Source organism: Elephas maximus, chromosome 7, assembly GCF_024166365.1.
Source record: "Elephas maximus indicus isolate mEleMax1 chromosome 7, mEleMax1 primary haplotype, whole genome shotgun sequence".
In the NCBI taxonomy this organism is placed as follows: Eukaryota; Metazoa; Chordata; class Mammalia; order Proboscidea; family Elephantidae; genus Elephas; species Elephas maximus.
Window position 1 is genome coordinate 51737936 of NC_064825.1, and position 27096 is coordinate 51765031.

The 27096-nt window shown below is 39.8% G+C and overlaps 1 protein-coding gene across 1 annotated transcript in view; it reads left to right on the forward strand.

Annotated features, from left to right (window-relative positions):
• Window positions 1-228: 228 nt before the first annotated feature.
• Window positions 229-27096, forward strand: part of FCHSD2 (FCH and double SH3 domains 2) — a 289540-nt gene continuing 262672 nt past the window's right edge. Inside the window, exons 1-2 of the mRNA XM_049889930.1 lie at window positions 229-461; window positions 2181-2278. Coding sequence (XP_049745887.1) covers window positions 441-461; window positions 2181-2278 — 119 coding nt within the window. The 5' untranslated portion in view covers window positions 229-440. The remainder of the gene's footprint in view (window positions 462-2180; window positions 2279-27096) is intronic.

Here is a 27096-nt window from a genome sequence, read left to right on the forward strand (position 1 = left end):
CCAGGGAGGGCCTGGCCGCCTGAGTCTGGGGGCCGCCGCTTCCGCGAGGAGCAGCGGGGCCGGCGACGAGTGGGGAGCGCGGATAACGGAGCTGCTCCTCACGAGTCGCTCGGCGGGCTGGGAGACCCTGCGTCCCTACTCCTGGGCCCCCGCCCCCTCCCGGTCTCCGCCTCTTTCCCTCACACACCCCCGAGGGCCGCCCGAGGCCCAGGCCTTCCCGGCGCTCCTCCTCCTTCTCTTCATATTCGCTCTCCGACTGTGGTCTTCCAGCCTCCCTCCGGCCTTGCTCTTTCCGGGGCGAGTCCTCGTTCTCAAGCTCTCCTTTCACACACACGCGCGCGCGCGCGCGCGCGCTCGGTGTGTCGCTCCCTCCTCTCCGGCCCTCCTTCTCGTCCTTGCTAACGCTGCCGTCGAGGGAGGATTGATGTCCCTTCATCATCATGCAGCCACCGCCGAGGAAGGTGAGGACGCAGCTGGGGGGGCTTTGAGGGCTGGGGGTGGGGCGATGCGTACAAGGGACCCGGCTGAGGCGACCACTGCGCCCCCTCCCCCTTCTGCCAGGGGCCGCGTTCGTCCTTGCCTCAGGCTTGTCACCGAGTTGCCGCCGGCTCCAGGTGGCGGGCGCGCGTGTGAGGGGTCTTTCTGACCTAGGGACAGACGGGACCGGCCGCTCCACCGCGCTGGAGACCCCAAACATTTCAAGAGAGTTTCGGGTGCGCGTTTGTGTGCTCCCGCATGGCAATGCTGTCCGCTGCAAAGTGCATTCCCCGGGCTGGACTGCGCACCGCGGGGAGGCGAGGGAAGCCCTGCAGCTTTGCGGAGCCTTGTGGGTGTTGTGATTGTTTAGACTGCACCAGGTTTGAGCCTTCCAGCTGCTTGTCGCCCCTTCCCTCCCTCTCCCCGCCCCCGGTCCATTTGGAAATTTGCAGGGGATTTGTTTCAAGCCTAGCCTGAAGGTTTGGCCTGCCTTTCCCACGGGGCGGCAGAGAAGTTGGAATAGTCACCGCCCCCCACCCCTAGGGAAAACAAGACATTAAAGATTGACGGGTCTTGCCTTTTCGCCCCAAACCGCCCCACCTCCGGACTGGGGGACGGGGAGGCGATGGTGCTGCCCCCAAGGAGCCAAGAGCAAGGCGGCGGTGGCTTCTACATTGCAAGCTGAGCTTGGATGGCCGGGGTGGGAGTGACGGGTGGTCCGGGTTTGTCCGCAGTTTGCCCGCTGCGCCCTTCGTGAATTGTTTCACTGCCCACTTCCCTAGCTTCCCCAGGGGCCGAGGCTGTGTCCTTGTCTTTTTCATCCTGCAGTAGTTACTGAGTGTCCACTCTCGGCGCTGGGTGGGGGAGGCCGATGTTCTAACCTCTCCCCGTGGGCAAACATTTGCTGAATGCCGAACTCACTCGAACCTGCTTCCTCCTCTCTCTCTCATTCTTAACCTGGGTTTCACCACAGAAGTGAGTTCTTTTCTTCAGCACATGTACCCCCAGCGGTCCGGGTAGCCTTTCCCTGGCGGCCGGGACTCCAGACCCACCGTAACCTCCGACCCTCAGGTCTCGCCCGAGGCTCTTGCAGGCATTTGCTGTTCTCGCTGTTGGGGGGGGTGGGTAGTGCAAGGGAACTGGCTTGCTGGGGTGGCTTAAAAGCACTGCGTATGCTGGAAGGTCACTATTACTTTCCCCTTTGTGAGAAAGTGAGAAAAAGATTGTGATTTGATGTGTTGTCAGTGAGTCGAGGGCATCATTCTGAGACAGTGTGCTTTTCGCTGCCATAATGGAATAATCTATCTAGTCAACGCACATTTCACGATTGTGTAAATTTCAGTCATTAGGTTTAGCTCTTCCTGTGGCCCTTCGCCAGTCTACACTCTGCTCATCTCTCCTGGTCTATGAATCCTTTTTGAAAGAAATAGAAGACAGGCTTTTTTTTTTTTTTTTTTTAGACTGTAAGAAGACCTAGATATGTACTGAGCTTGTGCATGAAATGGGATGACTGGCAGTTTATTTTGCACCTCTTTAGTCTGTAGTTTTTATGCTCCTGTATTCCATGGGTTCATTCAGCTTCTGTTTCAGGTGGTTTGCCTAGTTGTTTTCATTTACTAAGTATCTTCAGTAAATATAACTAGGTGGCTAGTAGTGGATTTATAGTTGTAGTAAGGCCTTCATAAATATATGGTATATTTTAGGTGAAAGTTACACAAGAACTGAAAAACATTCAAGTTGAGCAGATGACAAAACTTCAAGCCAAGCATCAAGCAGAATGTGATTTGCTTGAAGATATGAGGTAAGGTTATAGTAATAGTTTGAGAACTTCTCTCTGTTTCCAAGAACCTTTGAGTTACCAAACCCCAGGAACTGCTGATGGAATTTCCTTTTGGATTTCCTGTTTTAAGGCTGTTAGAGCTTTGACTCAGCTGGAAATTGTAACTGGAACTAACACAATACTTTTTTTTCTTTCAGTGAGGGAACATATAATGTACACATACTATTATGAAAAAACAAGGAGTCTTAAAAGTTTATCAATAATACTATAGCCGTTGAAGTAGAAATTCTTATGTAAGTAATCCTCCACTGAATTGTAACAGTTATTTGCAGTAGTCACCCTTTATCTGCAATTTCGATTTTTGTGGTTTCAGTTGCTCTTAGGCAGCTGCGGTCCAAAAATATTAAATGAGTAGTGTGATGAAATCTTACTCTGTCCTGCCTGGGGACCACATTCACATAACTTCCATTACAGTATATTATTATAATTGTTCTATTTTATTATTGTTGTTCATCTCTTACTGTACCTCATTTATAAGTTAAACATTATCATAGGTATGTATACATAAACAAAACACTGTATATAGGGTTCAGTACTATCCGTGGTTTCAGGCATCCATGGGGGTCTTGGAATGTACTCCCCTCAGATAAGGGGGGACTACTATATCCACTTTAACAGTTTTGAGCAGCTAGATTTTTTGAACTGACATCTGTGTTTAATGGTTAATAGCTAGGGGTGAGCCAGTCAATCCTCCACCAAACCCATTGTCATCGAGTTGATTCCGACTCATAGCAACCCTATAGGACAGGGTAGAATAGGTCAGAGCAGAACTGCCTCATAGGGTTTCCAAGACCATAAGTCTTTATGGAAGCAGACTGCTACATCTTTCTCCCCAGAGCTGGTGGATTCCAACCTCCAACCTTTCAGTTAGCAGCTGAGTGCTTAACCATGGTACCACCAGGACTGCTTTCAGTCAACCCTGGGTGATTATATGCTAGCACTATTTGTTAGAATGTGATGCAGACTTTGTCTTTGAATGTTAAATTTAGTGGGAAGTGTGTTTATCATATTTATCATTTTAATATATTTTTATTACATATGTTCATAATCAAGATAATTGAATTTGACAGATAAGACATCCTGCCAATGTTGTGAAAATAAGTACCTTCATTGAAAGAAATGCCACTTGTATTTTTTTAACAATCCTTTAATACAAGCTGACAGGTTCAACACACATTTTTATGAAACATGATTCGCATGTTGAAACTGAGTGGCTCTAATTCTTATTTCCCTTTATTAATACACTTATCAAATTGGAATTGGGCCTGTAAGCCTCGTCAGTTGCCTCTTTTTCCTGTAGTGTACTAACTTCATGTTGATTTCATGAAAAAATATATCGTTATTATAAAATTATATGTGTTTGGGTAGCTGAATTGTTTGTAGCCCAAAGATTTTAGTTTAAGGAGTTCCTTTCTTTCCTTTCTTATACTTAGGTACTATTTATGAGCATTTCTGCTATATACCTGTCTTTTCAGGGTTTCTAACTAAGGCATATGAGTCTAGTCTCATCTAGACGTAGATATACCAAGATTATCTTTTTTGACTGAAGAGTACTGTATTTTCACTCTATATTTCTTGTGGCCACAAGGAAATTTTTAGACTTAAATATTCCTAAACAAGATATCCAAAACACTTCATCTGGATAAAAATTCAAGGTTCTTAACATCTAATAAGTGGACTTAAGGTATTTTAGTAGAAATCTTTAGAAGAATGTAATCAATTTTAGAAACTATTCAGGAAGGCAAAATTAGTATGTGAGTGAAGATCATGGGTGGGGTGTGGGTAGTCAGTGGACGTTAAGTCCTGTTGATTATATCTTCTAAAGACTTCTCGGTTGCATTGTTTTCTGGCTGTAATTTGGTTTGGGAGTTTATGTCTAAGTCTTACTCATTTTTGTATCTAAACAAAAACCAAACCTGATGCCGTCCAGGTGATTCTGATTCATAGTGACTCTACATAACAGAGTAGAACTGCCCCCATAGGCTTTCCAAGGAGTGGCTAGTGGATTCGAACTGCTGACCTTTTGGTTAGCAGCCATAGCTCTCAACCACTGCGCCACCGAGGCTCCTTTTATATCTTCTGTACCCTTTATTTAGGCTGGTGGAAATGGACTTTGTAGCCAGATCCTGGGTTTGTGTCCAGGCTCTGTCACTAGCTTTGCTGACTTCTGGAAAATGACTTAACCTTTCTAAACTTCAGTTTTCTCATCTGTGAAATGGGACAACAATGACCCCTTTTTACAGGGTTGTTGGTGCGGATAAAATGACATTGCAAGTAAGATATGGCACACAGCCACTGCTAAATTGATGTAGGTTTTGCTTCTGTTGCTCTTGTTTAGTTTGTATTACTGTTGGTGACCCCATCACATTTCACTTGCATTATTACAGTAATACCCTAATTATTACAGTAGTTTCCACCATCTAATCTCTCCTTTATGGAGCCCTTGTGGCACAGTGGTTAAAAGCTACGGCTGCTAACCAGAAGGTCAGCAGTTTGAATCCACCAACCACTCCTTGGAAACCCTATGGGGCATTTCTGCTCTGTTCTATAGGGTCGCCTTGAGTCAGAATCAGCTTGGTGGCAGCGGGTTTAACTTCTCCTTTTAAATATCTCTTCCAGATTGCCATCAGTTAGCTTTCTAAAAACGTTGTTTATTATATCAGACTCTTGGTGGCCTTCTGGATAAAGGTCGAACAGCTTGTCTTAGCTATATGGTCCTCTACAACCTAGCTGCAATTCTTCCTTCTTGGCTTAATTACTACCATTTCATGCCCACGCGTGTTTACTCCTTACCTGCCTTTCTCTGGCCACTCAGGATTTCTGGTTATCTGATTGTGCTCTCTACATTCATGCCTTTGTGCTGTTGCCTTTGCCTTATTAATACCCTTCCTCTCACTTTTTTACCTGACAAATTCTGGTTACCTCTAATTCTGCAAGTTGGTTGTTCTCTGTGATCTCAAAGAATTTTGATTTCACTCATGCTTCTGGCTTCCTTCCTCCCATGTGAATTCTTTGAGGTCAGGGGCCAAGTCTTATTCATTTTTGTATCTGCTGTACCCTTTATTTAGGCTGGTAAAATTGCCAAATGAATGAAACTGGTTATATTGAAATGTGCCCTATTTGTTCTTAAAGCAAAGCCTGTTGCCTTGGAGGCGATTCTGACTTATAGAGATCCTATAGGACAGAGTTTTTTTTTTTTATAGGACAGAGTAGAGCTGCCCCACAGGGTTTCCAAGGAGTGGCTAGTGGATTCAAACTGCCAACCTTTTGGTTAGCAGCCATAGCTCTTAACCACTATGCCACCAGGGCTGTTGTTTGTCCTTAGGTGAGATATTGTATAAATTCTGTTTGTAGGGGGCCATAGTGGTGTCTGTGTTATGCTCTGATTCATGTGGGTACTGTAAATGTACTATGCTATTTGATATAAAATGTATCCCTATGTAATATGTAAATGCTGAGATTGTTGGTGTTCCAAGAATTAATGGATTCTTTATTATTTTAAAGGAGCCTTTATTATTTTAAAATATGTTTTCCTTTTTGTATTTAATGGAAGAAATCCTCTCACTCCTAAATAGTTGTAAACGGAATAAGAACTTGTGAAAACATGAGTTTTAGGTTTCTGATTTGCTTTTTTTTTCAGTGATAATATTGTATTGGAGGTTGAAACTTGCCTACTCTTGGTACTCATGATAACTTTAGCTGTTTGAGGAGGAAGGTGGTCTGAGTTTTCTGGTTTGTCCTGGGAAGTGGTATGACCTTTTAAACATTCTGTGGAAATTTCTGAACTTTAAGACTGGTTTTTTATATCTATATGTTGTGAAGGATCTTGCGTGCTTTTCCTTTCTGTAAGTCTGCCATCCCCGAGTCCCCAGAAACAGCACTTCTTCCTGTTGGACCCTGTCCCCCATTTTTATGTTAAATTTAAGTTTGTATGAATTCACTCAGAAAAGTACAAGTAATTTTTCATTCTTAAAGTAAAGAAATTAGTAGTAAAGTTTTTATGACTTAAAAAAACAAAATTTAAGTTAAAAAACCGCAACCTGTAAATAGGAGAATTTTATGCTGAGTTATAGCTAGTTCAGATCTACTCTGGAACACACGTGGTTGTCAAGAGTCGAATCTGTTAAAATGGGTTTTTTTTTGTTTTGTTTTCATGGCTAGTTCTTATGCCACCCACCCCTCCCTTCCTGTTCTGGAATTTTGAGGAGAGGAGACCAGTTATGGTGAGGTTTTTCCCTTTCCTTTCCTCAGTTCATTTGTTTTCGGGATGCCTTTGGAAGCTAGTATGTTGGGAGTGAGGTATGAAAAGGAAAGCTCATTTGTTGTTAATCAGGACGTTCCAGGCTTTGGGGAGATTTCATACTTGAAGTGTTTCCTGTTGACTTTTTCCTGTCAGCAGTAGACAAGTATGCTTTACTTTCTTTTTAGCTTATTATTTTATTTTTTTCACCCTTTGCTTTCCAAGGTCACTTATAAGTAAGTTTCTAAGTACCACTTTTCTTCTTAGTTTATCCTTTTGATGTGCTAAGAAGAGTCAGTAAAGAAAGTTTAATTACAGGGACCCAGAATATAAAGAACTACCTTCTTAGCAGACATTTTAAGAGGTCATTATATAATATGGAGAAATCATAGAATTTTAGAGTCAGATGGATAATATCAAGCTTGTTCATTTTATAGATGAAAATGGAAGCAAGCACAGAGAGTTGAAGTGAATCATATTGGTGGGGACTCTAAGCTGTTTTTCCTAATTTCTAGACTAGCACCCTTTCCCCTACATGTGTGGTTCTCAAGCTTTTGACCTAGGAATTCATCATGGGTTTTGAAATATTTTGCCTATCAAAAAATGCGTTGTTAACTAATAATTTATTTTTTATTATATTTTATACATTGTGCTGTGAATCAGCCTTGGATCAGTATTTTTAAATCATTGAGTCCACGCCGAGGCAAAAATACTTAAAAGTTAAATTACCTTAGAGAAGGCTGAATGTATGGTTTTGCACAAATGATCTAAAAAGTTCAGACTGCTTCAGGAGGCACCTGTTCTACCTTTGCTGATGCATGGAAGTCTAGAGACCTCTAATGAGGAATCACTGTACACTGTATTGTTTGATGTCTACTCTAAATTGCAGGGTCCTGGGAGTCACTGGGTTCGATTCTAAAGTCTGCTTACGGATGAACTGAGAGTTTTTTCAATTGTCTCAGAGACTATAAAGTCTGGAAAGGAACCTTAAAGATGATCTGGTCCAGAGTTTGTTTGTTTTTTTAAACAGCTTTATTGAGATATAATTCACATACCATACAATTTACCCATTTAAAGTGTATCATTTAACGTTTAAATATATTAAAAGAGTTGTTCAACCATCCCCACAATCTAACTTTAGAACATTTTCATCCCTCTAAAAGAAACTCTGTACCCCATAGCAGTCACTTCCTATCCCGTTCCCCAACCTTAAGCAACCACTAATCTACTTTCTGTTTTTATGGAAATGGAATCTATATAAATGGAGTCATACAATATGTTGCCTTTTGTGACTGACTTTTATTGGCAAGGTGTTTTCAAGGTTCACCTGTGTTGTGGCAAGTATCGTTACTTTGTTCTTTTTTATTGCCGAATAATATTACTTTGTATGGGTAGACTATATCTTATTTATCCATTCATCAGTTGATGGACATTTGGGTTGTTTCTACTTTTTGGCTATTATGAATAAAGGTACTTTGAACATTTTGAGGACCGGTCGGATTGTTTTCCAAAGCGGCTGCACCATGTTATATTCTCAGCAATGTATAAGACTTGCAGTTTTTTGCCAATATTTGTTATTACCTGTCTCTTTGATTATAGCCATCTTAGTGGGTGTGAAGTGGTACCATATTGTGATTTTGATTGGCATTTCTCTGACTAATGATGTTGAGCATCCTTTCATGTGCTTATTGGTCATTTGTGTATCTTCTTTGGAAAATGTCTGTTCATCTCCTTTGCCCATATTTTTTTTAATCTTTTTATTATTGAATTGTAAGAGTTTATATGTATCTTATTAGATATACGATTTTCAAATATTTGCAGTTTTTTTTCCATTCTGTGGAAGAATCACTTGAGGTGAGTCTTACTGCACTTAATTTTGAGAACCACCGAAATAGTGGAAAGAAGAAGAACTTTGAAGGTAAACCAGAGATTGAATCCCAGCTCTGCCACTTATTAGCTGGGTAATTTTGGACAAGTTACTAAACTTCTCAGAGCTTCATATTTCTTATATGTAAAACAAGGTAAGCGTGGCAGTAATATAACTTTTGCCACGTTACTGTTTTGCACTGTTTGGCGCAGGGACCCATTTCCAACTTTCTCCTACTAGTTCCCATAGAAGTATAAAAAAATGTCTTGGTGTTAGAGACATAGCTGGAATTCCAGTTGTCCCAAGCAGATTGGGAATAAGTGACTTCTTAGAAACCATTTGTATCCCCTCCTCTCAACTCCTTTTGAATTCAGTGTCTTAGGTCAGGAGTAGGTTCTTGAATTTAACCCTGGTGGCGTAGTGGTAAAGTGCTACAGCTGCTACCCAAGAGGTCGGCAGTTCGAATCTGCCGGGCGCTCCTTGGAAACTCTATGGGGCAGTTCTCCTCTGTCCTATAGGGTCGCTATGAGTCGGAATCGACTCAACGGCAGTGGGTTTGGTTTTAATGGGCCAGTGGAAACCCTGGTGGTGTAGTGGTTATAAGCTATGGCTGCTGACCAAGAGGCCCATAGTTCAGATCTACCAGGTGCTTAGAAACTATGGGGCAGTCCTGCTCTGTCCTATAGGGTAGCTATGAGTTGGAATCGACTTGATGGCAACAGGCTTGGTTTTGTTTTAGTTTAATGGGCCAGTAGGCTGATGGCCTCTTAGGGTTTTCATGTTAGGGATACAGGAGTGGCTAAATACCTTGCCACTTTTGGTCTTTTGATAATTTGTATAAATGATGGTTTAAGGGTCCTCCAGGCAGTTATATTTTTGCTGAACTCTTTATTTCCCAGGTAGAAGAGTTAATTAATAAGTAGTGAAGTGACTAAACTGAAAGTGGGGAAGGAGGAATAAGAACTAGAATCATCCCTAGCCAAATAATTTGGTCCTTAATAATTGAGGATTTGTAATTCAGTCTTTAAAGTATAAAGTGTAAATGAAGCCTTTTATCTGAGGAGTTACCTGTGGTAATAAGTTGATGTTTTTCTTTGTAAATACTTCAGAATATTCAGTTGAGTCCCACAGACGCCGTTCTGTTTTGTTGGTGTTAGTCTTCAGAAATAAGATACATAAGCTGGAGTTAGTGTGTAAGTCTGGTTTGTTCTATTGGCTCTTCAGTGACTAATTTGGGAACTAGGCACAGAAACTTGGTACTCTGTCCTTTGTTCCAGTGCCACAGATTTCCTGTCATATGTTGTCAGAACTAACTTACAGAACCTTAGCTGATATTTTTGTTTATTTCATTTTATTATATCCTGTCAGTATTCCTTTGGCCATGCTTCATTTTAACATTCTATTTGATCTTTTTGGCATTCATGTGTAAATCTCTTGTCATCCAGATGTTTTCTGTTTTGTGAGCTTTGAAATAATTCCAATTCAAAGAGAAAATGTTATTTCTGGTGTTATGAAAAGTGTTACCATGTCTGTGGTCCAACAGGAAACAATTGGAGGATATTTCCCCTTATTATATATCAGTTGTGTTTGTTTTTTCCCCACATTGATGGCTGGAAGATGAGGTGGAAAGGGTGAGCAGAGACTTTTTATTGTATACACTTTTTTTTGGTATGTTTTGAATGTTGAACTATATAAATATTTACCTCAAAACTAAAATGATGCTGTAATACTGGTAAGCATTTTATTGAATATCTATTAAGTATAACATATTAATTGATGCTAAAATGAAGGTATTTTCATCATGAATAGACTTTACAGTTTATTTCTAAAATGTACAAGTATTAAGAATACTTGAGTTATAAACTTTCTTTCATAAAATGAATAGCCTCCAGCTGGTTGTGGCTCAGAGGTTAGAGAAACAGTTTTTATGTACTACTGTGTTCTTTTCTTTCTTCATTGTCCTCAAACAAGCAGATATATTAGGTGGTTTGATTTCTGTCCAGCCTCAAATTTTATTTCAGCTAACTTCATCCAAAGGTTTTACATCACCGTCATCATTTTAAAACATTGTTTTTGTGGCAAAATGCCTTATGCATTGTTAGCCAGTTTTCTCCAAGGGATTGCTATTGGGTCTGTTTTACTATAGAAGTATTTTATATAATAGTTTTTCTCAGCTATATTGAATTATTTGAATATTTTTAGTGTCTCGATTTACTTCTTCTTGATTTGTAACTAAACCTCTGTTTTTTAAGTGGTTGTTTTAGGGTTTACACCTTGCTTACATGGGTTCACCATGAGTCAGGATTGACGCAATAAATAACTAAAGGTGATGCCCTGAATTGTTTATAGTCTATTTAGAGTTAAAATTATACTGTTCCACAAAAAATGTAAGGCCCTTAGAGCAGTCTAATTCCAGTTACTCCATCTTGGCCCTTGTGACACATACTTTATAAATCTGATAATATAGTTTTGTTAGTTTTGCTTTAAATAGAGAGTTATCTTTTAAAGAGATGAAGAGAAGAAAAAAAATCTATATTTAACAATTCTGGCTCTCTTCTTTCCTTCCTGAGATCAACACCCAGGATCTGAGTTTCCATCTGGTATCGTTTCCCTTCTGTATGAAGAACTTCCTTCAGCATTTCTTATGCAGCTCTTCTGGCAATGAATTCCCTTAGCTTTCATTTATCTGCACATGTCTTTATTTCACCCTCATTTTTGGAGGATATTTTTGCTGACAAAAGGGTTGACAGTTTGTTTCAGCAGTTTAAAGATGTCATTCAATACTGTTCTGACTTTCATGGTTTCTGATGAGAAGTCAGTTGTATTCATATCGTTGCTTATCTGTATGTAGTGTGCCTTTTTATCCCTTTGATTGCTTGTAAGGTTTTCTCTATATGTTTAGTTCTCTGCTGTTTGATTGTGATGTGCCTAGGTATATTATCTTTATAATTATCCTGCTTGGGGTTCACAGAGTTTTAGGACCCATAGATCGATGGTTTTCAACAAATTTGGGAAATTTTTGGCTCTTCTTCAAACTTTTTTTCTGCCACATTCACTCTTCTCTTTGCTTTTTAGGACAGCAGTTGTTGTTGTTAAGTGCCATAGAGTCAATTCCAACTCACAGTGACCTTAGGTACAAAAGAGGGAAACACTACCCAGTCCTCTGCCATCCTCACAACCATTGCTATGTTTGAGCCCATTGTTGCAGCCACAGTGTTGTTGAGGATCTTCTTCTTTTGATGACCCTCTGCTTTACCAAGTGTGAGGTCCATCTCCAGGAACTGGTCCCTCCTGATAACATGTCCAAAATACATGAGACGAAGTCTTGCCATCCTTGCATGTAGTGCTGGCTTTACTTCTTCCAAGACAAATTTGTTTGTTCTGGCAGTCCACAGTATATTCAGTATTCTTCACCAACACCATAATTCAAAGGCATCAGTTCCTTTTCGCTCTTCCCTATTCATTGTCCAGTTGTTGCATGCATATGAGGCAATTGAGAATACCATGGCTTGGGTCAGACACACCTTAGTCCTCAAAGAGACATTTTGCTTTTCAACACTTTCAAGAGGTCTTTTGCAACAGATTTGCCCAGTGCAATATGTCGTTTGATTTCTTGACTGCTGCTTCATGGGCGTTGATTATGAATCCAAGTAAAATGAAATCCTTGACAACTTCAGTCTTTTCTCTGTTCATCATTATGTTGCTTATTGATCCAGTTGTGAGGATATTTTTTTTTTTTTTAATGTTGAGGCGTAATCAGTACTGAAGGTTGTTATCTCTGCTCTTCATTAGTAAGTGCTTCAAGTCCTCGTCACTTTCAGCAAGCACGGTTGTGTCGTCTGCATAACACAGGTTGTTAATGAGTATTCCTCTAATCCTGATGCCGTGTTCTTCTTCATATAGTCTAGCTTCTCGGATTATTTGCTCAGCATACTGATTGAATAAGTATGGTGAAAAGATAAACCCTAATGCACACCTTTTCTGATTTTAAACCACTGTTCAGTGACTGCCTCTTGGTCTATGTACAGGTTCCATATGAGCACAATTAATAGAATTTCCATTCTTCTCAGTGTTCCATAATTTGTTGTGATCCACATAGTCAGATGCCGTTGCATAGTCAAACACAGATAAACATCTTTCTGGTATTCTCTGCTTTTAACCATACTCCAATATGAGCAATGATATCCCTCATTCCATGTCTACTTCTGAATCCATCTTAAATTTCTAGTAGTTCCTTGTCAATGTACTTCTGCAAAGGTTTTTGAATTATCTTCAGGAAAATTTAACTCTGTGTAATATTAATGATATCGTTCAGTAATTTCCACATTCTGGTGAATCATCTTTCTTTGAAATGGGCTCAAATACTGATCTCCTCCAGTCAGTTTGCCAGGTAGCTGTCTTGCAAACTTTGTGGCATAGATGAGTGAGTGCTTTCAGTGTTGCATCCATTTGTTGAGATACCTCAGTTGGTATTCCATCAATTCCTGGAGCCTTGTTTTGTTAATAGCTTTATTGAGATATAATTCATATAGTGTACAAATCACCCGTTTAGAGTGCACACTTCAGTGGGTTTTAGTATATTCACGAAGTTGTGCATCCCAACAGTCGATGTTATTTTCATCCCCACAAAAAGAAACTTCACACCCTTTGGCTATCACCTTCCCCTTGTTCTCCATCTCCCCAGTACTAGGCAACCAGTAATCTACTTTCTTCCCTATAGATTTTCCTATTTTGAACATTTGATTTAAATGGAATCACAATGTACATTCCTTTGTGACTGGCTCCTTTCACTTAGCATGATATTTTCAAGGTTCATCAACATTGTAGCCTGTATCAGTACTTAATTTTTTTGTGTGTGTGTGTGTGATAATCTATTACATTTATTTTTCCATTCATCAGTTGATGGACATTTAGATTGTTCTCATCATTTGGCTATTATCAATAATGTTTTATGAAATTCATATACAAGTTTTGGCAGTGCATATGTTTTCATTCTCTTGGGTATGTACTTAGGAGTGGGTTTGCTGGGTCATATGGTACCTCAGTGTTTAACTGTTTAAAGAATTTCCGAATTGTTTTCCAAAGTAACTGTACCATTTTACATTCCCACCAGCAGTGTATGAAGGTTCTGATTTCTCCACATCCTCTCTATAACACTGGATTCTAGCGGGTGAAGTGACATCTCATCGCGGTTTTGATTTGCATTTCCCTGATGGCTAATGGTGTTGAGTGCCTTTTCATGTGGTTATTAGCCATTTGTATGTTGTCTTTGGAGAAATGTCTAATTAGATCCTTTGCCCATGTTTTATTGGATTATTTGCCTTTTTATTATTGACTTGTATAAGTCTTTTATCAACTACATGATCTGTAAATATTTTCTCCCATTCTGTGGACTGTCTTTTCGCTTTCTTGGTGGTTTCAGCATAGCATTTGTTTTTTCATGGTTATGTATTTATGTACTTAATACATATTTATGCTGTACATCCTGCTTTGAAACAGTTAAATTTATATTTCTTAGAATTCTCCTGTATCTTTGTCTTTTTAAAAAAATTTTTATTTTAGTGAAAATATATATACGAAAACTTTTGCCAGTTCAAAAGTTTTACATGCACAATTCAGTCACATTGATTATGTCAATCATGTTGTCCAGCCATCACCACTATCCTTTTCCAAATTATTCTACCACCGTTAACAGAAACTTAGTGCCCCCTAAGCGCAGTGACTCCTCTTTTATCCCCCCTACCCATCCACCCCAGCAACCACTAATAAGCACTGGTTTCTAGACATTTGCCCATTTTGTGTAAGTCGGATCATACAGTATTTGTCCTTTTGTGAGTAATTTATTTCACTTGGTGTTTGAGGTTCATGCATGTTGTAGCATGTGTTAGTACCTCATTTCTCTTTATGATTAATAGTCCATTGTGTGTATATACCACATTTTGTTTATCTATTTATCTGTTGATTGACATTTAGATTGTTTCCACTTTTGACTATTGTGAATAGTGCTGTGCTGAACTTTGGTTTAAAGGTTTCTGTTTGTATTCCTGCTTTGAATTTTTTTGGATATATATCTAGGATTGGGATTTCTGAGTCATATCGTAGCTCTACAATTAACTTTTTGAGAAACAACCAAACTGTTTTCCACAGGGATGGTACCAGTGGGTATGCAGAAATGAATGAGGGTTCCAATTTTGCCAATACCTGTTATTTTCTTCTTTTTCGTGTGTACCCATCTAGTGGTTGTGTGGGGCTCTGGTGGCACAGTGGTTAAGCATTTGGCTATTAACCAAAAAGTCAGCAGTTCGAATCCACCGGCCGCTCCTTGGAAACCCTGTGGTAAAGTTCTACTCTGTCCTATAGGGTTGCTGTGAGTCAGAATCAACTCAATGGCAATGGATTTTGTTTTGGTTTAGTGGTTGTGAAGTATCTCATTGTGGTTTTGATTTGCATCTCACTAATGTATGGATTCCATGAGTCAGAATTGACTTGACGGCACTGGGTTTGGGGGAATGTATGGATAGAAACCCTGGTGGCATAGTGGTTAAGTGCTACAGCTGCTAACCAAAAGGTCACCAGTTCGAATCCACCATGCACTCCTTGGAAACTGTATGAGGGAGTTCTACTCTATCCTGTAGAGTCACTGTGAGTCAGAATCGACTTGACGGCAGTGGGTTTTGTTTTTTTTTTGTTTCTAATGTATGGATTACACCTCAGCATAAAGAAAACAAAAATCTGCACAACTGGACCAATAAGCAGCATCACGATATACAGAGAACAGATTAAAGTTGTCAAGGATTTCATTTTATTTAAAGCCACAGTCAACACTCATGAAAGCAGCAGTTGAGAAATCAAACAACATATTGCACTGCGCAAATTTGCTGCAAAAGACCTCTTTAAAGTGTTGAAAAGCAAAGATGTCACTTTAAGAACTAAGGTGTATCTGACCCAAGCCATGGGTATTCTCAGTCACCTCAAGTACATGTGAAAGCTGGACAGTGAATAAGGAAGACCGAAGAAGAATTGACACCTTTGAATTATGGTGTTGGTGAAGAACATGGAATATACCATGGACTGCCAGAAGAATAAACAAGTCTGTCTTGGAAGTACAGCCAGCACCTAGATGTGAGGGTGGTGAGACTTTGTCTCATGTACTTTGGACATGTTATGAGGAGGGATCAGTCCGTGGAGAAGGACATCATGCTTGGTGAAGTAAAGGGTCAGCAAAAGAGGAAGACCCTCGACAATGGATTGACACAGTGGCTGCAAACAGCAATGATTGGGAGGATGGCACAGGACAGGGCAGTTTTTTGTTCTGTTGTACATAAGGTCCTTATGAGTCGAAATCGACTCAATGGCACCTAACAACAACAACGATTATTACCACCATCAGTCTGTCAGTTTGTCATACTGTGGTGGCTTGTGTGTTGCTATGATGCTGGAAAGTATGCCAACGCTATTTCAGATGCGAGCATGGTCACCTGTGGTGGGACAGGTTTCAACAGAACTTCCAGACTAAGTCGAACTAGGAAGAAAGGCCTGGTGATTTACTTCTGAAAATTAGCCAGTGAAAACTCTATGAATCATAAGAGAATATTGTCCAGTATAGTGCTGGAAAATGAGCTCCTGTGTTGGAAGGCACTCAAAATACGCTATGGCTCTAACAATGGAGTTGAACATACCAACAGTCATGAAGATTGCACAGGACCAGGCAGCATTTCATTTTGTTATACATGGGGTCACCATGAGTCGGAGCCAACTTGATGGCAACTAACAGCAAGAAGAAGAATGATTAATGATGTTGAGCATCTTTTCATGTGCTTCTTGGCCATTTGTATATCCTCTTTGGAGAAACGTCTATTCAAGTTCTTTGCCCATGTTTTGATTGGGTTGTTTTTGTTGTTAAGTTGTAGGAGTTCTTTATATAATCTAAATGTTAGATATATAAGGAGCCCTGTTGACACAGTGGTTAAGCACTTGGCTGCTAACCGAATGGTCAACGATTTGAACCCACCAGCTGCTCTGTGGGAGAAAGATACGGCATCTGCTTCCGTAAGGATTTACAGCCTCGGAAACCCTTTGGGGCGGTTCTACTCTGTCCGGTAGGGTTGCTGTGAGTTGGAATTGACTTGACGGCAGCGGGTTTTGGTTATTAGATATATGGCTCCCAGAAATCTTCTTCCAATCTGTAGGTTGTCTCTTCACTTTGTTAACTTCACAAAGGATAAAGTCCTTTGATGTGCAGATGTTTTTAATTTTGATGAAGCCCAATTTGCCTATTTTGTCTTTTGCTGCTTGTGCTTGTTGTATCTAAGAATCCACTGTTGAAAACTAGGTTCTGAAGCAGTACCCCTATGTTTTTTTCTAAGAGCTTTATTTCTCACATTTACGTCCTCGATCCATTTTGAATTAATTTTTGTGTGTGTCGTGAGGTATGGCTCCAGCTTCATTCTTCTGCTGGAAATTGTTTCTCAGCACCTGTACCACAGGATTTTAAGGAGAAGTTTTTTGGCTTTTAAAATTCCTTCATGTGTAGACTAATTTAGAAAATATGGGAGAGTTAATTAGGGGGGAATCTCTTCAAGTGGAGAAAACTTTGATGCTTACGTGGTAGAAAATTAAGTACGTGGTGTTAGTCCCACAGGCTAAGCTCATTATAAGATGTTGGAAAATTTGTAACCCACACGCATTATCTGTGATTAGACTAGCATTTAGTTCTTAAAAATAATTAAGTTTTTGGTGATGCTTGAACTCTAAACTTCTTGAGTAAAGGATGGAATTGAAGATCCCAGATCTCAAGTGCAGGCAGCCTGCCTCCAGAGTTTTTGCTTTTAACTGCTGCCTCATCACTCACACTTAGTAGCTTTGTGACCTTGTGCAAGTTACCTAAGCTCCCTATGCCTTTGTTTCTTCATCTGAAAATGGGATAGTAATAGCATCTACTTCATAGTGTCATTTTGAGGATTAATTACCCCACCCAGGGACCCCATAAATTAATTAATTTAAATGAAATAATACTTTAACTTAACTGTGGTAGAGAGAATAGTTAATACGGGAACTTGGAACTTTACCACAGATAGAAATCATATTCTCATGCTAGTTTATTACTTATAAGTTAATGATTTTAAACCCTTGAAATTAGGACACTCAGTTGGATTTTGTGAACATCTACCTTTCTTTCTCCTATTCCTAATAGTAAATTAAGGCCACAAAATACTATTATAAAAAGCCTAAAATTGTTTAAAATTTGATTTTGAAAATCTTTGTGACTCTTTTTTGAGAGAGAGATTCATATACCCAGTTCCTTCTGCCTATAAACTGAAGCATTGGTTCTCAAAGTGTGTTCCTTGCACTAACAGCATCAGTATAACCTGGAAACTTACTAGAAGTGCAAATTTTCAGGCCTCTGGATTTACTGAATTAGAAACTCTGTGGCTGGGTCCAGCGATCTTTGTCTTATTCAGCTCTCCAGGTTTAGTGATTCTGATGCTAGCTAAATTTTGATAACCACTGAACTAGAGGAACTAATAGAGATACCTGTATAGAATATATAAACAAGTAGAAGCATGAATCTAATACAGGCATTTGTTTATAGCATGTTTATAAATGTTGCATAGATACGCAAGTTCAGCTGTGGGACGGGAGGTCCTCTCCTTTCCTAGACGTGCAACCTTGCAGAGGGGTAGGTTTGGCTTAGCAGTCAGAGCAGTGCCATGCTATTACTTACTATGTCAGAAAATACTCGGTTCTGTGACTTTAGAGGCATGTAAGCAGAGGCTGGATGACTACTTGTCAGGGATGCGATAGAGAGGGGTATCCCCACTGGTAGAAATTGATTAGCGTGGATAACTACCAAGGCCCTTTCCAATTCTGAATAGTCTAGAATTCTACTTTCATCTACTCATGGGTTGCTTGGGAGTATGGGATAAGGAAGTAAATTCCTGATATAATTACCATGCATGCCAGTTTGAATGACATTTTCTGTAGAGGCTATGTTCTCAGGGAGCCCCACATCCCTTCCGTCACTTACAGTATTGTTTATGTTGGAAAAATGTATTTTACAAATCAGTCTTACCTTAGTAAAAACCAAATTGGTGTATTATTGTTAGCAAGTTGTTGTACCTCACAGAGGAAGAATGGTTCATTATTTATATAGTTTAAAGGGTTGGTGTACTTTGGAAGTGGTGAGGGATTGAGGAAAATAAAATAGAGATTAAGGAACATAGTAATGATAGCTAATAGCCCACCCCCGCTTACCTCATATGTACTGTACTAAAGCATTTTATAGGCCATATTTTATTTAATCCTCAAAACAACCCTGTGAGTTAGGTATTAACCCAAACCAACCCAGTGCTACTCTTTTTTTTATTTTCCACCTCATTGTTGTAAATATATGTATCACACAACTTTTGCCAAATGAACTTTTTACAGGTATATGACTTATTGATATATCAGTTACAAAAATCCCAGAGAATAGGACAAATATGTAGAACAAAATTCACATTCACATAAAAAAGACCAGACTTCCTGGTCTGACAGAGATTGGAGGAACCCTGGAGACTATGACCCTCATATACCCTGCTAACCCAGAATTGAAGCCATTCCCAAAGTCTGCCTTTTAGCCAAAGATTAAACAGGCTTATAAAATAAAACAAACAGTAACCCATGTGAGAACGTGCTTCTTATTTCAGTCAAGTACACGAGGCTGGACTAGGCAACACTTGCCCAAAAGCAAAGACAAGAAGGCAGGAAGGGACAAGAAAACTGGACGAATGGACACAGGGAACCTGGGGTGTTAAGAGAAAGGAGGATTGTGCTGACACATTGCAGAGATTGCAACCAATGTCACAAAATAATTTGTGTATAAACTTTTAGATGAGAAACTAATCAGTGATCGTAGCCAGGCACCATCCAGTTCTCCTGGTCTCATGACAAAGGAGGCAGGTTGTTCCTGGAGGCAATTAACCACACATATCATTTACTCCTTTTGTACCTGAGTCTCCTTTTTCCTCTGTTGCTGCAGACAAATAGAGACCAAGTGTTGTGCCTTGGGTGGCCATTTGCAAGCTTTTAAGACCCCAGGCACAACACAACAAACTAGGAGTCAGAACAAAAGCACTAAACATGTTATTAGGCCGATTAATTGAGATGTCCCATAAAACCATGACCCTGAACCTCCAAACCAGGGAGCCAAATCCCATGATGTGTTTAGTTATACATAAGCAGCCTCAGCAGCTACACTCTCTCTATTTTTTTTTTTGGTCTCATTGTAAATATATCTTTCACATGACTTCTGCCAGTTCAACTTTTTACAGTTGTACAACTTATTGACAGCAATTACAATAATGTACAACCCTAGCCTTAATCATGTGATTTTTCCATCACCATAATTTGAAACTTACTCCTCCAAAAGCAGTAACCCTCCCTTCCGCCTCCCTCTCATCCATGGTAACCACTAATAAACTTTGGTCTCTATACATATGCTTGTTCTTGTTTTTTCATATAGGTGAGGTCATATAATATTTGTCTATTTGTGATTGACTTATTTCATTCAGCATGATGCCTTTAGAGTCCATCTATATTGTAGCAAGTTACCAAGACCTCATTTCTCTTACTGGCTGAGTAGTATTCCATTCTATGGATATACTGCATTTTGTTTTTCCATTCATTCGTTGATGGGCATTTAGGTTATTTCAACCTTTTGGCTATTGTGAAAAATGCTGCAATGAACATCAGTGTACAAGTCTCTATTTGAGTCTCTACTTTCAAGTCTTTTGGGTATATATGTAGGAGTGGAATTGCTGGGACATATAGTAGTTATATTTTTAGTTTTTTTGAGGAACTGGCACAGTGCTTTCCACAATCAGCTCACCTTCTAAATTACTTATTTGTTTATATTTGCATTTTCTTTTAAAAAATAATTCATTGTAGAAACAACGGACATTTAAAATTCAAGCAGTACACAGTGTGTAAAGTAAAAGGTGAAGGCTTTCCATTTCCTTCTTCCCTTCCCTTAAATCCCTCTCTTTACAGGTAATCACTGCTACTAATTTGAGTATAGGAACCCTGGTGACATAGTGGTTAAGGGCTATAGCAGTTAACCAAAAGGTTGGCAGTTCCAGTCCACCAGGCGCTCCTTGGAAACCCTGTAGGGCAGTTCTACTCTGTCCTATAGGGTCTCTATAAGTCGGAATTAACTCAACGGCAGTGGGTCTTTGAGTATATCCTTTCAGACAAGGTGAATACACTTAAATTTCCCACCAGACTGTAAGCCCCATTTGCTTTTTACTTACCATTATGGCTACAGCATTTAATTGAAGGTACTCAAATACTTGTTGAATAAATTCTTTGTAATTGCTGCATGATATTTTAAGGAATAATTTACCATAATATATATTTTTTATATTATACATAATCTTTCAGGGAATATCCTTGTTTATATCTTTTTTTTTTGGTGAGCATATCTGTAAGATACTGTCCTCAAAGTGGACTTGCTGAGCCAAAGCGTATGTGTTTAAGAAAAAAATTATTTTTTTATTGAAAATTTCTCTTTTGAAATGTACTGCATTATTTCTGATTTTTAAAGTATACGAATATGCTATATTTATATGTAAGTGCTTGCCTGACTGCACAGTCTAAGTTCTCTAAAGTATATGGTGGGGCAATTGAAATAAAGTGAAATTTTCATAGCATTTCCGAGCAGTGAAAGAGCCTATATGTCTTAGATAGATACTTTCTCAGCCCTTATAAGATCTTGGCAGGAATTCACCTTTTCTATAGCTTTGATAGCTGCCCTCGATTTCCTTCAAAGTAGGGGACCAGTATCTTTGATTTAGGATTATGTTAACTAATTAGAGGCAGAGCGTTTTCAGTGCCCACCATGTCCAGAGATTGTGGATTGAGTATAGTATCTTATTTCAAAAACAACTGGTTAGAATAGAAGCAAAGAAGAGGTGTAAGATTCGGTGCCTTGTGTATCTTTCAGTCTGGCTGATCAGTGCAGAAGTAGAAGAAGATCCATGGTCTGGAGTTCCATATTTTGCCGATGCAGGATTGTTTGTTGGAGGACAGTGTGAAACACTCGACTTTTAGGGAATCCTCTTGGCTTTTCTGGTAATTTTATCTGGGGTTAAGGTTATATTTTGAGATAGTTTTTCAGTTGGAAATGCCTTGTCTGTCCTTTTCGTTGTAAGTTAAGACCAGGCAGTTTTGTAGTGATCCAGTAAAGGATATAGTTTCTGAATAGAGCTCAGTTCTTGCCATTAGCAGGGTTTTTGTTTTTTTTTTTTTTTCTTGGCCAAGTAATTATGTTTATTTTTAACTTTTTGGCAATGTACGTAAAATAAAATATTCTCCCTAAGTATAGAATCACCTCATATTGAGTGTAGGAATGTGTATAATCTTAAAATATTTTATATTTAGTTAGTAAACTTCTTTAACGCAAAGACTCCCCTTTACATGTCTGAAACTAATAGGCTAGGAAAGTTAATGAAATGCTTCTTAATTATAAAATAAATTGCTGTTAGTCGATTACATTGTTTCATTTTGTGTATGTGTCTTCCATGAGGACAAATAGCCTTCTCAGTAGATGCAGTGATCCCAAATTTACTTCTGGAAAAAAACCAGATTTTCAAAGTTTTATTAGTTTATAAAACATACAGAAGAATAATAACAAATTGGAAAACTTTGTTAAAAAATGTTAAATGTCTTTGATGTTAAACTTTTGTTAATATAGTGTCTTTTGTCACTGATCTAGGTCTGGTCTTGATATGTTAGTGTGAACCAGAAAAACCAAACCCATAGCCATCGAGTCAATTCACACTCGTAGCAACCCTATAAGACAAAGTAGAATTGTCCCATAGGGAGGGTTTCTAAGGAATGGCTGGTGAATTTGAACTTCTGGCCTCTTGATTAGCAGCCAAGTCCTTAACCACTGCGCCACTGGCTCCAGGTATAGGTGTGTTGAAATCATGTCTTTAACCTCCTGTACATTATGCATCCATACTTTTTTAACAAGGAGAAATCAAGGGAAAAGACTTAAGTGTTTAATTTTATGCGACTAACTCTGCCAAGCAGGAGGCTATGAAAGAATTATGATGTATCTTTTAGATGTACAGTGTAATTCAAGAATAAGGAATAAAATGTATCTTCCACCCAAGATGTTTAAAGACAAATAATGTAGTAAAAAATTATGTGTTAACTCTTATTTGTATCCTAGAAATAACAAAATTTTTATTTGATTAAAATGTTTGGTATGTTGTCATGGATTGAATTGTGTCCCCCGAAAATATCTGTCCACTTGGCTAAGTCATGATTCTCAGTATTGTATGGTTGTCTACCATTTTGTTGTCTGATGTGATTTCCCTGTGTGCTGTAAGTCCCATCACTATGATGTTAATAAGGTGGATTAGCCGCAGTTATATTCATGAGATCTACAAGATAAGATAGTATTTTAAGCCAGTCTCTTTTGAGATGTAAAAGAAAGGAGCCAGCAGAGATACAGGGGGACCTCATATCACCAAGAAAGCAGCACCAGGAGCAGAGTGTGTCCTTTGGACCTGAGGTTCGTGTGCTGCAACACTCCAAGACCAGGGGAAGATTGATGACAAGGATTGACAAGGACCTTCTTCCAGAGCCGACAAAGGGAGAAAGCCTTCCCCTGGAGCTGACACTGTGAATTTGGACTTCTAGCCTACTAGACTGTGAGAAAATAGATTTCTCTTTGTTAAAGCCATCCCCTGTGGTATTTCTGTTACAGCAGCACTAGATAACTAAGATATATGTGTACTGCAGTTATCTCAGAGGAAGGTATGTGCTGCTTTATTAAAAGATGATCTGACTAGTGAATGTCTCCCACTCTTCCTGGCAAGGAAACCTAGGCATCTTGAGCATGAGATATTACAGGTAAAAACATTTGAAGTCATGGTATTCAGAGGTGAACTTGATTATGGATCCTCTGATTTTGGCAACTTAATATTGAGAAATCTTAATAGAAAATAACTTTTTTTTTTAACTTGAAAATTCTGTCTAAATTGGGAATTTCTTCTCTAGCTTCTTTTTGTGTCATGATATCAACACTTTCGAAAAATGAGAGAACATAGTTATCAGCTATCATCATGCAATTTTTACTGTTGCCCTAAATGCTGCTTAAAGAATGTTATGATAAAAAGCACTGGAAAATTCCTTTTGACTCTGTTCTCAGATGAGGGCCTATTCACGATAAACTCCGACTTCAAATTCTTTGTGATTAAATCATCTCTTTTCAGGTAACTCATTTTGATGACGTTATTCTCTTGATTTGTAGTGTAGTAGGAGCTGAAAGGCAAAGAAGTTTAAAATGCCCCATTGAAATAAAATAAGCCAGTTAGCCAGAAAATATAAGTAGAGAAAAATAGCTCTGTTTAGACTGCATTTGATGAGTCTGAGAGATGATACTCCCCAGTCTCTGTGATGCTGGGAAGTAGGAGGCAGGGGGAAGGATGGTTATGTGATAAGGAAGATCACATATATAGCTTTTTCAGATTTCTGAATATTGTCATCACAATGTGATCACATTGCTTTCTTCAAAATATTTTTAATTCCCAGAATTGCGCTTAGCTTCTTAAAATGCAGGTACTAACAGTGCATTATAAAAGCAGGAGTCACTTGTGCACCCTGTAAATCACAGGTGCCCAGGCCCTGTAGGGGCGTAGATTCTGAGTTGGTAGATTTGAGACTCCTGGGCATATGTTGTTTGAAAAGCATGGCAAGTGATTCTCATTTGTAATTAAAGATGGAAACTGCTGTTTTAGGAGTTACTACAGTTGTTTAATCTGCATTTCAGATCACCTTCTTGACCTTGGGTATTCCAGGAAATAACTGGCCTGGCTAACAGATCCTACAGGATGAATCCCAAGATGTGTGAAATTATCATTTGGATAATCAGCCTTGAGAAATTGAGAATGGACTCTTGTAGGCTGAAAATCTCAGTGAAATCATTCTCATTTTTCAAGTTTATTTTAATGTTACTACAACACTGCTGAATGCTAAGGGGTACCAGGAGAATGGGGTGCTGCTGTAACAGATACCTAAAATGTGGAAGCAGTTTTAAAACTGTGAATGCGTAGAGGCTGGAAGAGTTTTGAAGTGCCTAATAGTAAAAGCCTAGACTGCCTTGAAGACACTGTTGGTGAAATCATGGACATCAAAGACAATTCTGGTGAGGACTCAGAAGGAAGTGAGGAGAGCTGTTACACTGGAGATGGTGCAGACGGCAAAAAGCAGCAGAAGAGAAATGGCAGCAACAGAACTAGAAGACCAGTGCGAGACGGCACTGGAGCCAGCCCACAAAGCCAGAGAGCTGAGTGCCTTTGCTCAGGAGGCTTCCTGGCGGAGTTAGGTGCCTCTGGGCATTTATTGGCAGAGCTAGGCTTGCCGATAAACGGAGCAAGAGAGTTGACTGCCTTCTGGCTGAAGTTTACTGGTGGAGTGGGGTGCCTCCAGGCACTTACCAGTGGACGTAAAGAGCTTTGCAGCGCTTGCCCGAGCAGGACAGCTGCAGGTGGCGAGGCCCAAGGGGCCAAGAGGCAAAGGAACCAGGAGGCAGAAGCAGAAGAGACAAGGAACATGGGAAGCAGAGCTGCCTAAGTCTCAAAGGGTAGGGCCATGACCTCTGGAGCCTCAAAGGGTGGAGCCATGGCCCCTCGGGTTCCAAAGGGCAAGGATATAGCCTCCTAGGATTCAAAGAGTCAGATATTCACCAATTCAGTTCTGGAGTATGGGGCTGCCTTTCATGAGTGCCAGTGGGATGGGGCCAGGTCCACTGCCCAAAGCTGATGGAACAGTGCTGCCATGCCCAAGGGAAGAACAGGACCTCCCAGGGTAAAGGGTTGGGGTCACCACCAGATGGACTGAGAGAATGGGGCTGCCCGAAGCCAAGGGTGCAGAGTTGATGTTCCAGTGGGCCTGGAGGGTGGAGCTGAAGTCCAGGGCTGAGGGTCCTCTACCCAGAATCCAGAGATTGTGGCCAACACCCAGAATCTGAAGGGCAGGACCATTGTCTAAATGGTCTCAGAGAACAAAGGATTATTTTCAAGATCTGAGAGCTAATATAATGTGTTCTGCTGACTTACCGACTTACTTGGTACCTGTTATCCCTTCTTTCCAGTTTCTCCCATTTGTAATGGAAATGGGTAGCTTGTGCCTGTTCTGCCATTGTACTTTGGAAGCAGATAATTTGTATTCTAAATTTCACAGATGAAGAGTTGTTTTGCCCCAGGAGATTTTGGACTTGGAATTGATTTAAGACTTTTGTTATGATTAAAAAAAAAAAAAAAAATGATGGGGTTAATGTGTTTTACTTATGGCTGGGACATGAATTTTTGGTGACCAAGGGGGGAATGTCATGAATTGAATTGTGTCCCCCAAAAATGTGTGTCAACTTGGCTAGTCCATGATTCCCAGTATTGTGTGGTTGTCCTTCATTTTGTGATCTAATTTTTCTATGTGTTATAAATCTTAATGTCTGCTTGTGGTCTAATGAGGCAAGAAATTAGAGTGAGATGCAACACCTTTACTCAGGTCACAACCTTGATTCAGTGTATGGGGAATTTCCCTGTGGTGTGGCCTGTACCACCTTTTATCTTACAAGAGATAAAAGGGGAGGAAGTGAGCAGAGAGAGAGGAACCTCATGCCACCAAGAAAGAAGCACTGGGAACATAGTGCATTCTTTGGATCCAGGGTCCCTGTGCTGAGAAGCTCCTAGACCAGGGGAAGATAGATGACAAGGGACTTCCCCCAGAGCTGACAGACAAAGCCTTCTCCTAGAGCTAGCTCCCTGAACTCAGACTTCTAGTTTCCTAAACTGTGAGAGAATAAATTTCTGTTGGTTGAAGCCACCCACTTGTGGTATTTCTGTTATAACAGGATTAGATCACTAAAGACATTAGGTTAAGAGGTTTGGCTTGTTTATAAAATGTTTTTCTCCCTTCTTTTGTGTGTATATTTATTTAAAACTATATATATATTAAAAAAATTTTTTTTTGGTGGGAAAAGGAAGGATGAGCCTTCTTATATGGCTTTATAACTGTTCGGTGATTAAAATAAACTGTGTGCCTGTTTTCCTTTGGGATGGTTTTCTTCGGGTCCACTAGGATGCACTCAGCTGCACCAAAATCCTTTTGCAGTGCAGTGAATTATTTAATATGGCCCTTCTAGCATAGGTTTTGTGACTCCCACACAATGATTGGATGGGACTGCAAATGGGGTGCTTCTGGCTGCTGTTCAAGAGGATTGGACGGTAAGGATGCCAAGATTTCATCTTATGTACTTTGACCATGTTATCAGGAAGGGCCAGTCCCTGGAGAAGGAAATCATACTTGGTAAAGTAGAGGATCAGTGAAAAAGGAAGACCCTCAATGAGATGGATTGAAACAGTGGCTACAACAGTGGGCTCAAACACAGCAACAATTGTGAGGATGGCTCGGGACCAGGCAGTGTTTTGTTCTGTTGTATATAGGGTCTCTTTGAGTCAGAACTGACTTGACACCTAACAAGAACAGCAATGAATGTATATCTGTGCACTCACATACCTGTACACACACGTACGTGTTGATATTTCTATGTGTGCACACGTATGCACTCATCTGTACTTACCTGTGCATGTGTATGGCTATTAACTTATATATGTGACCATA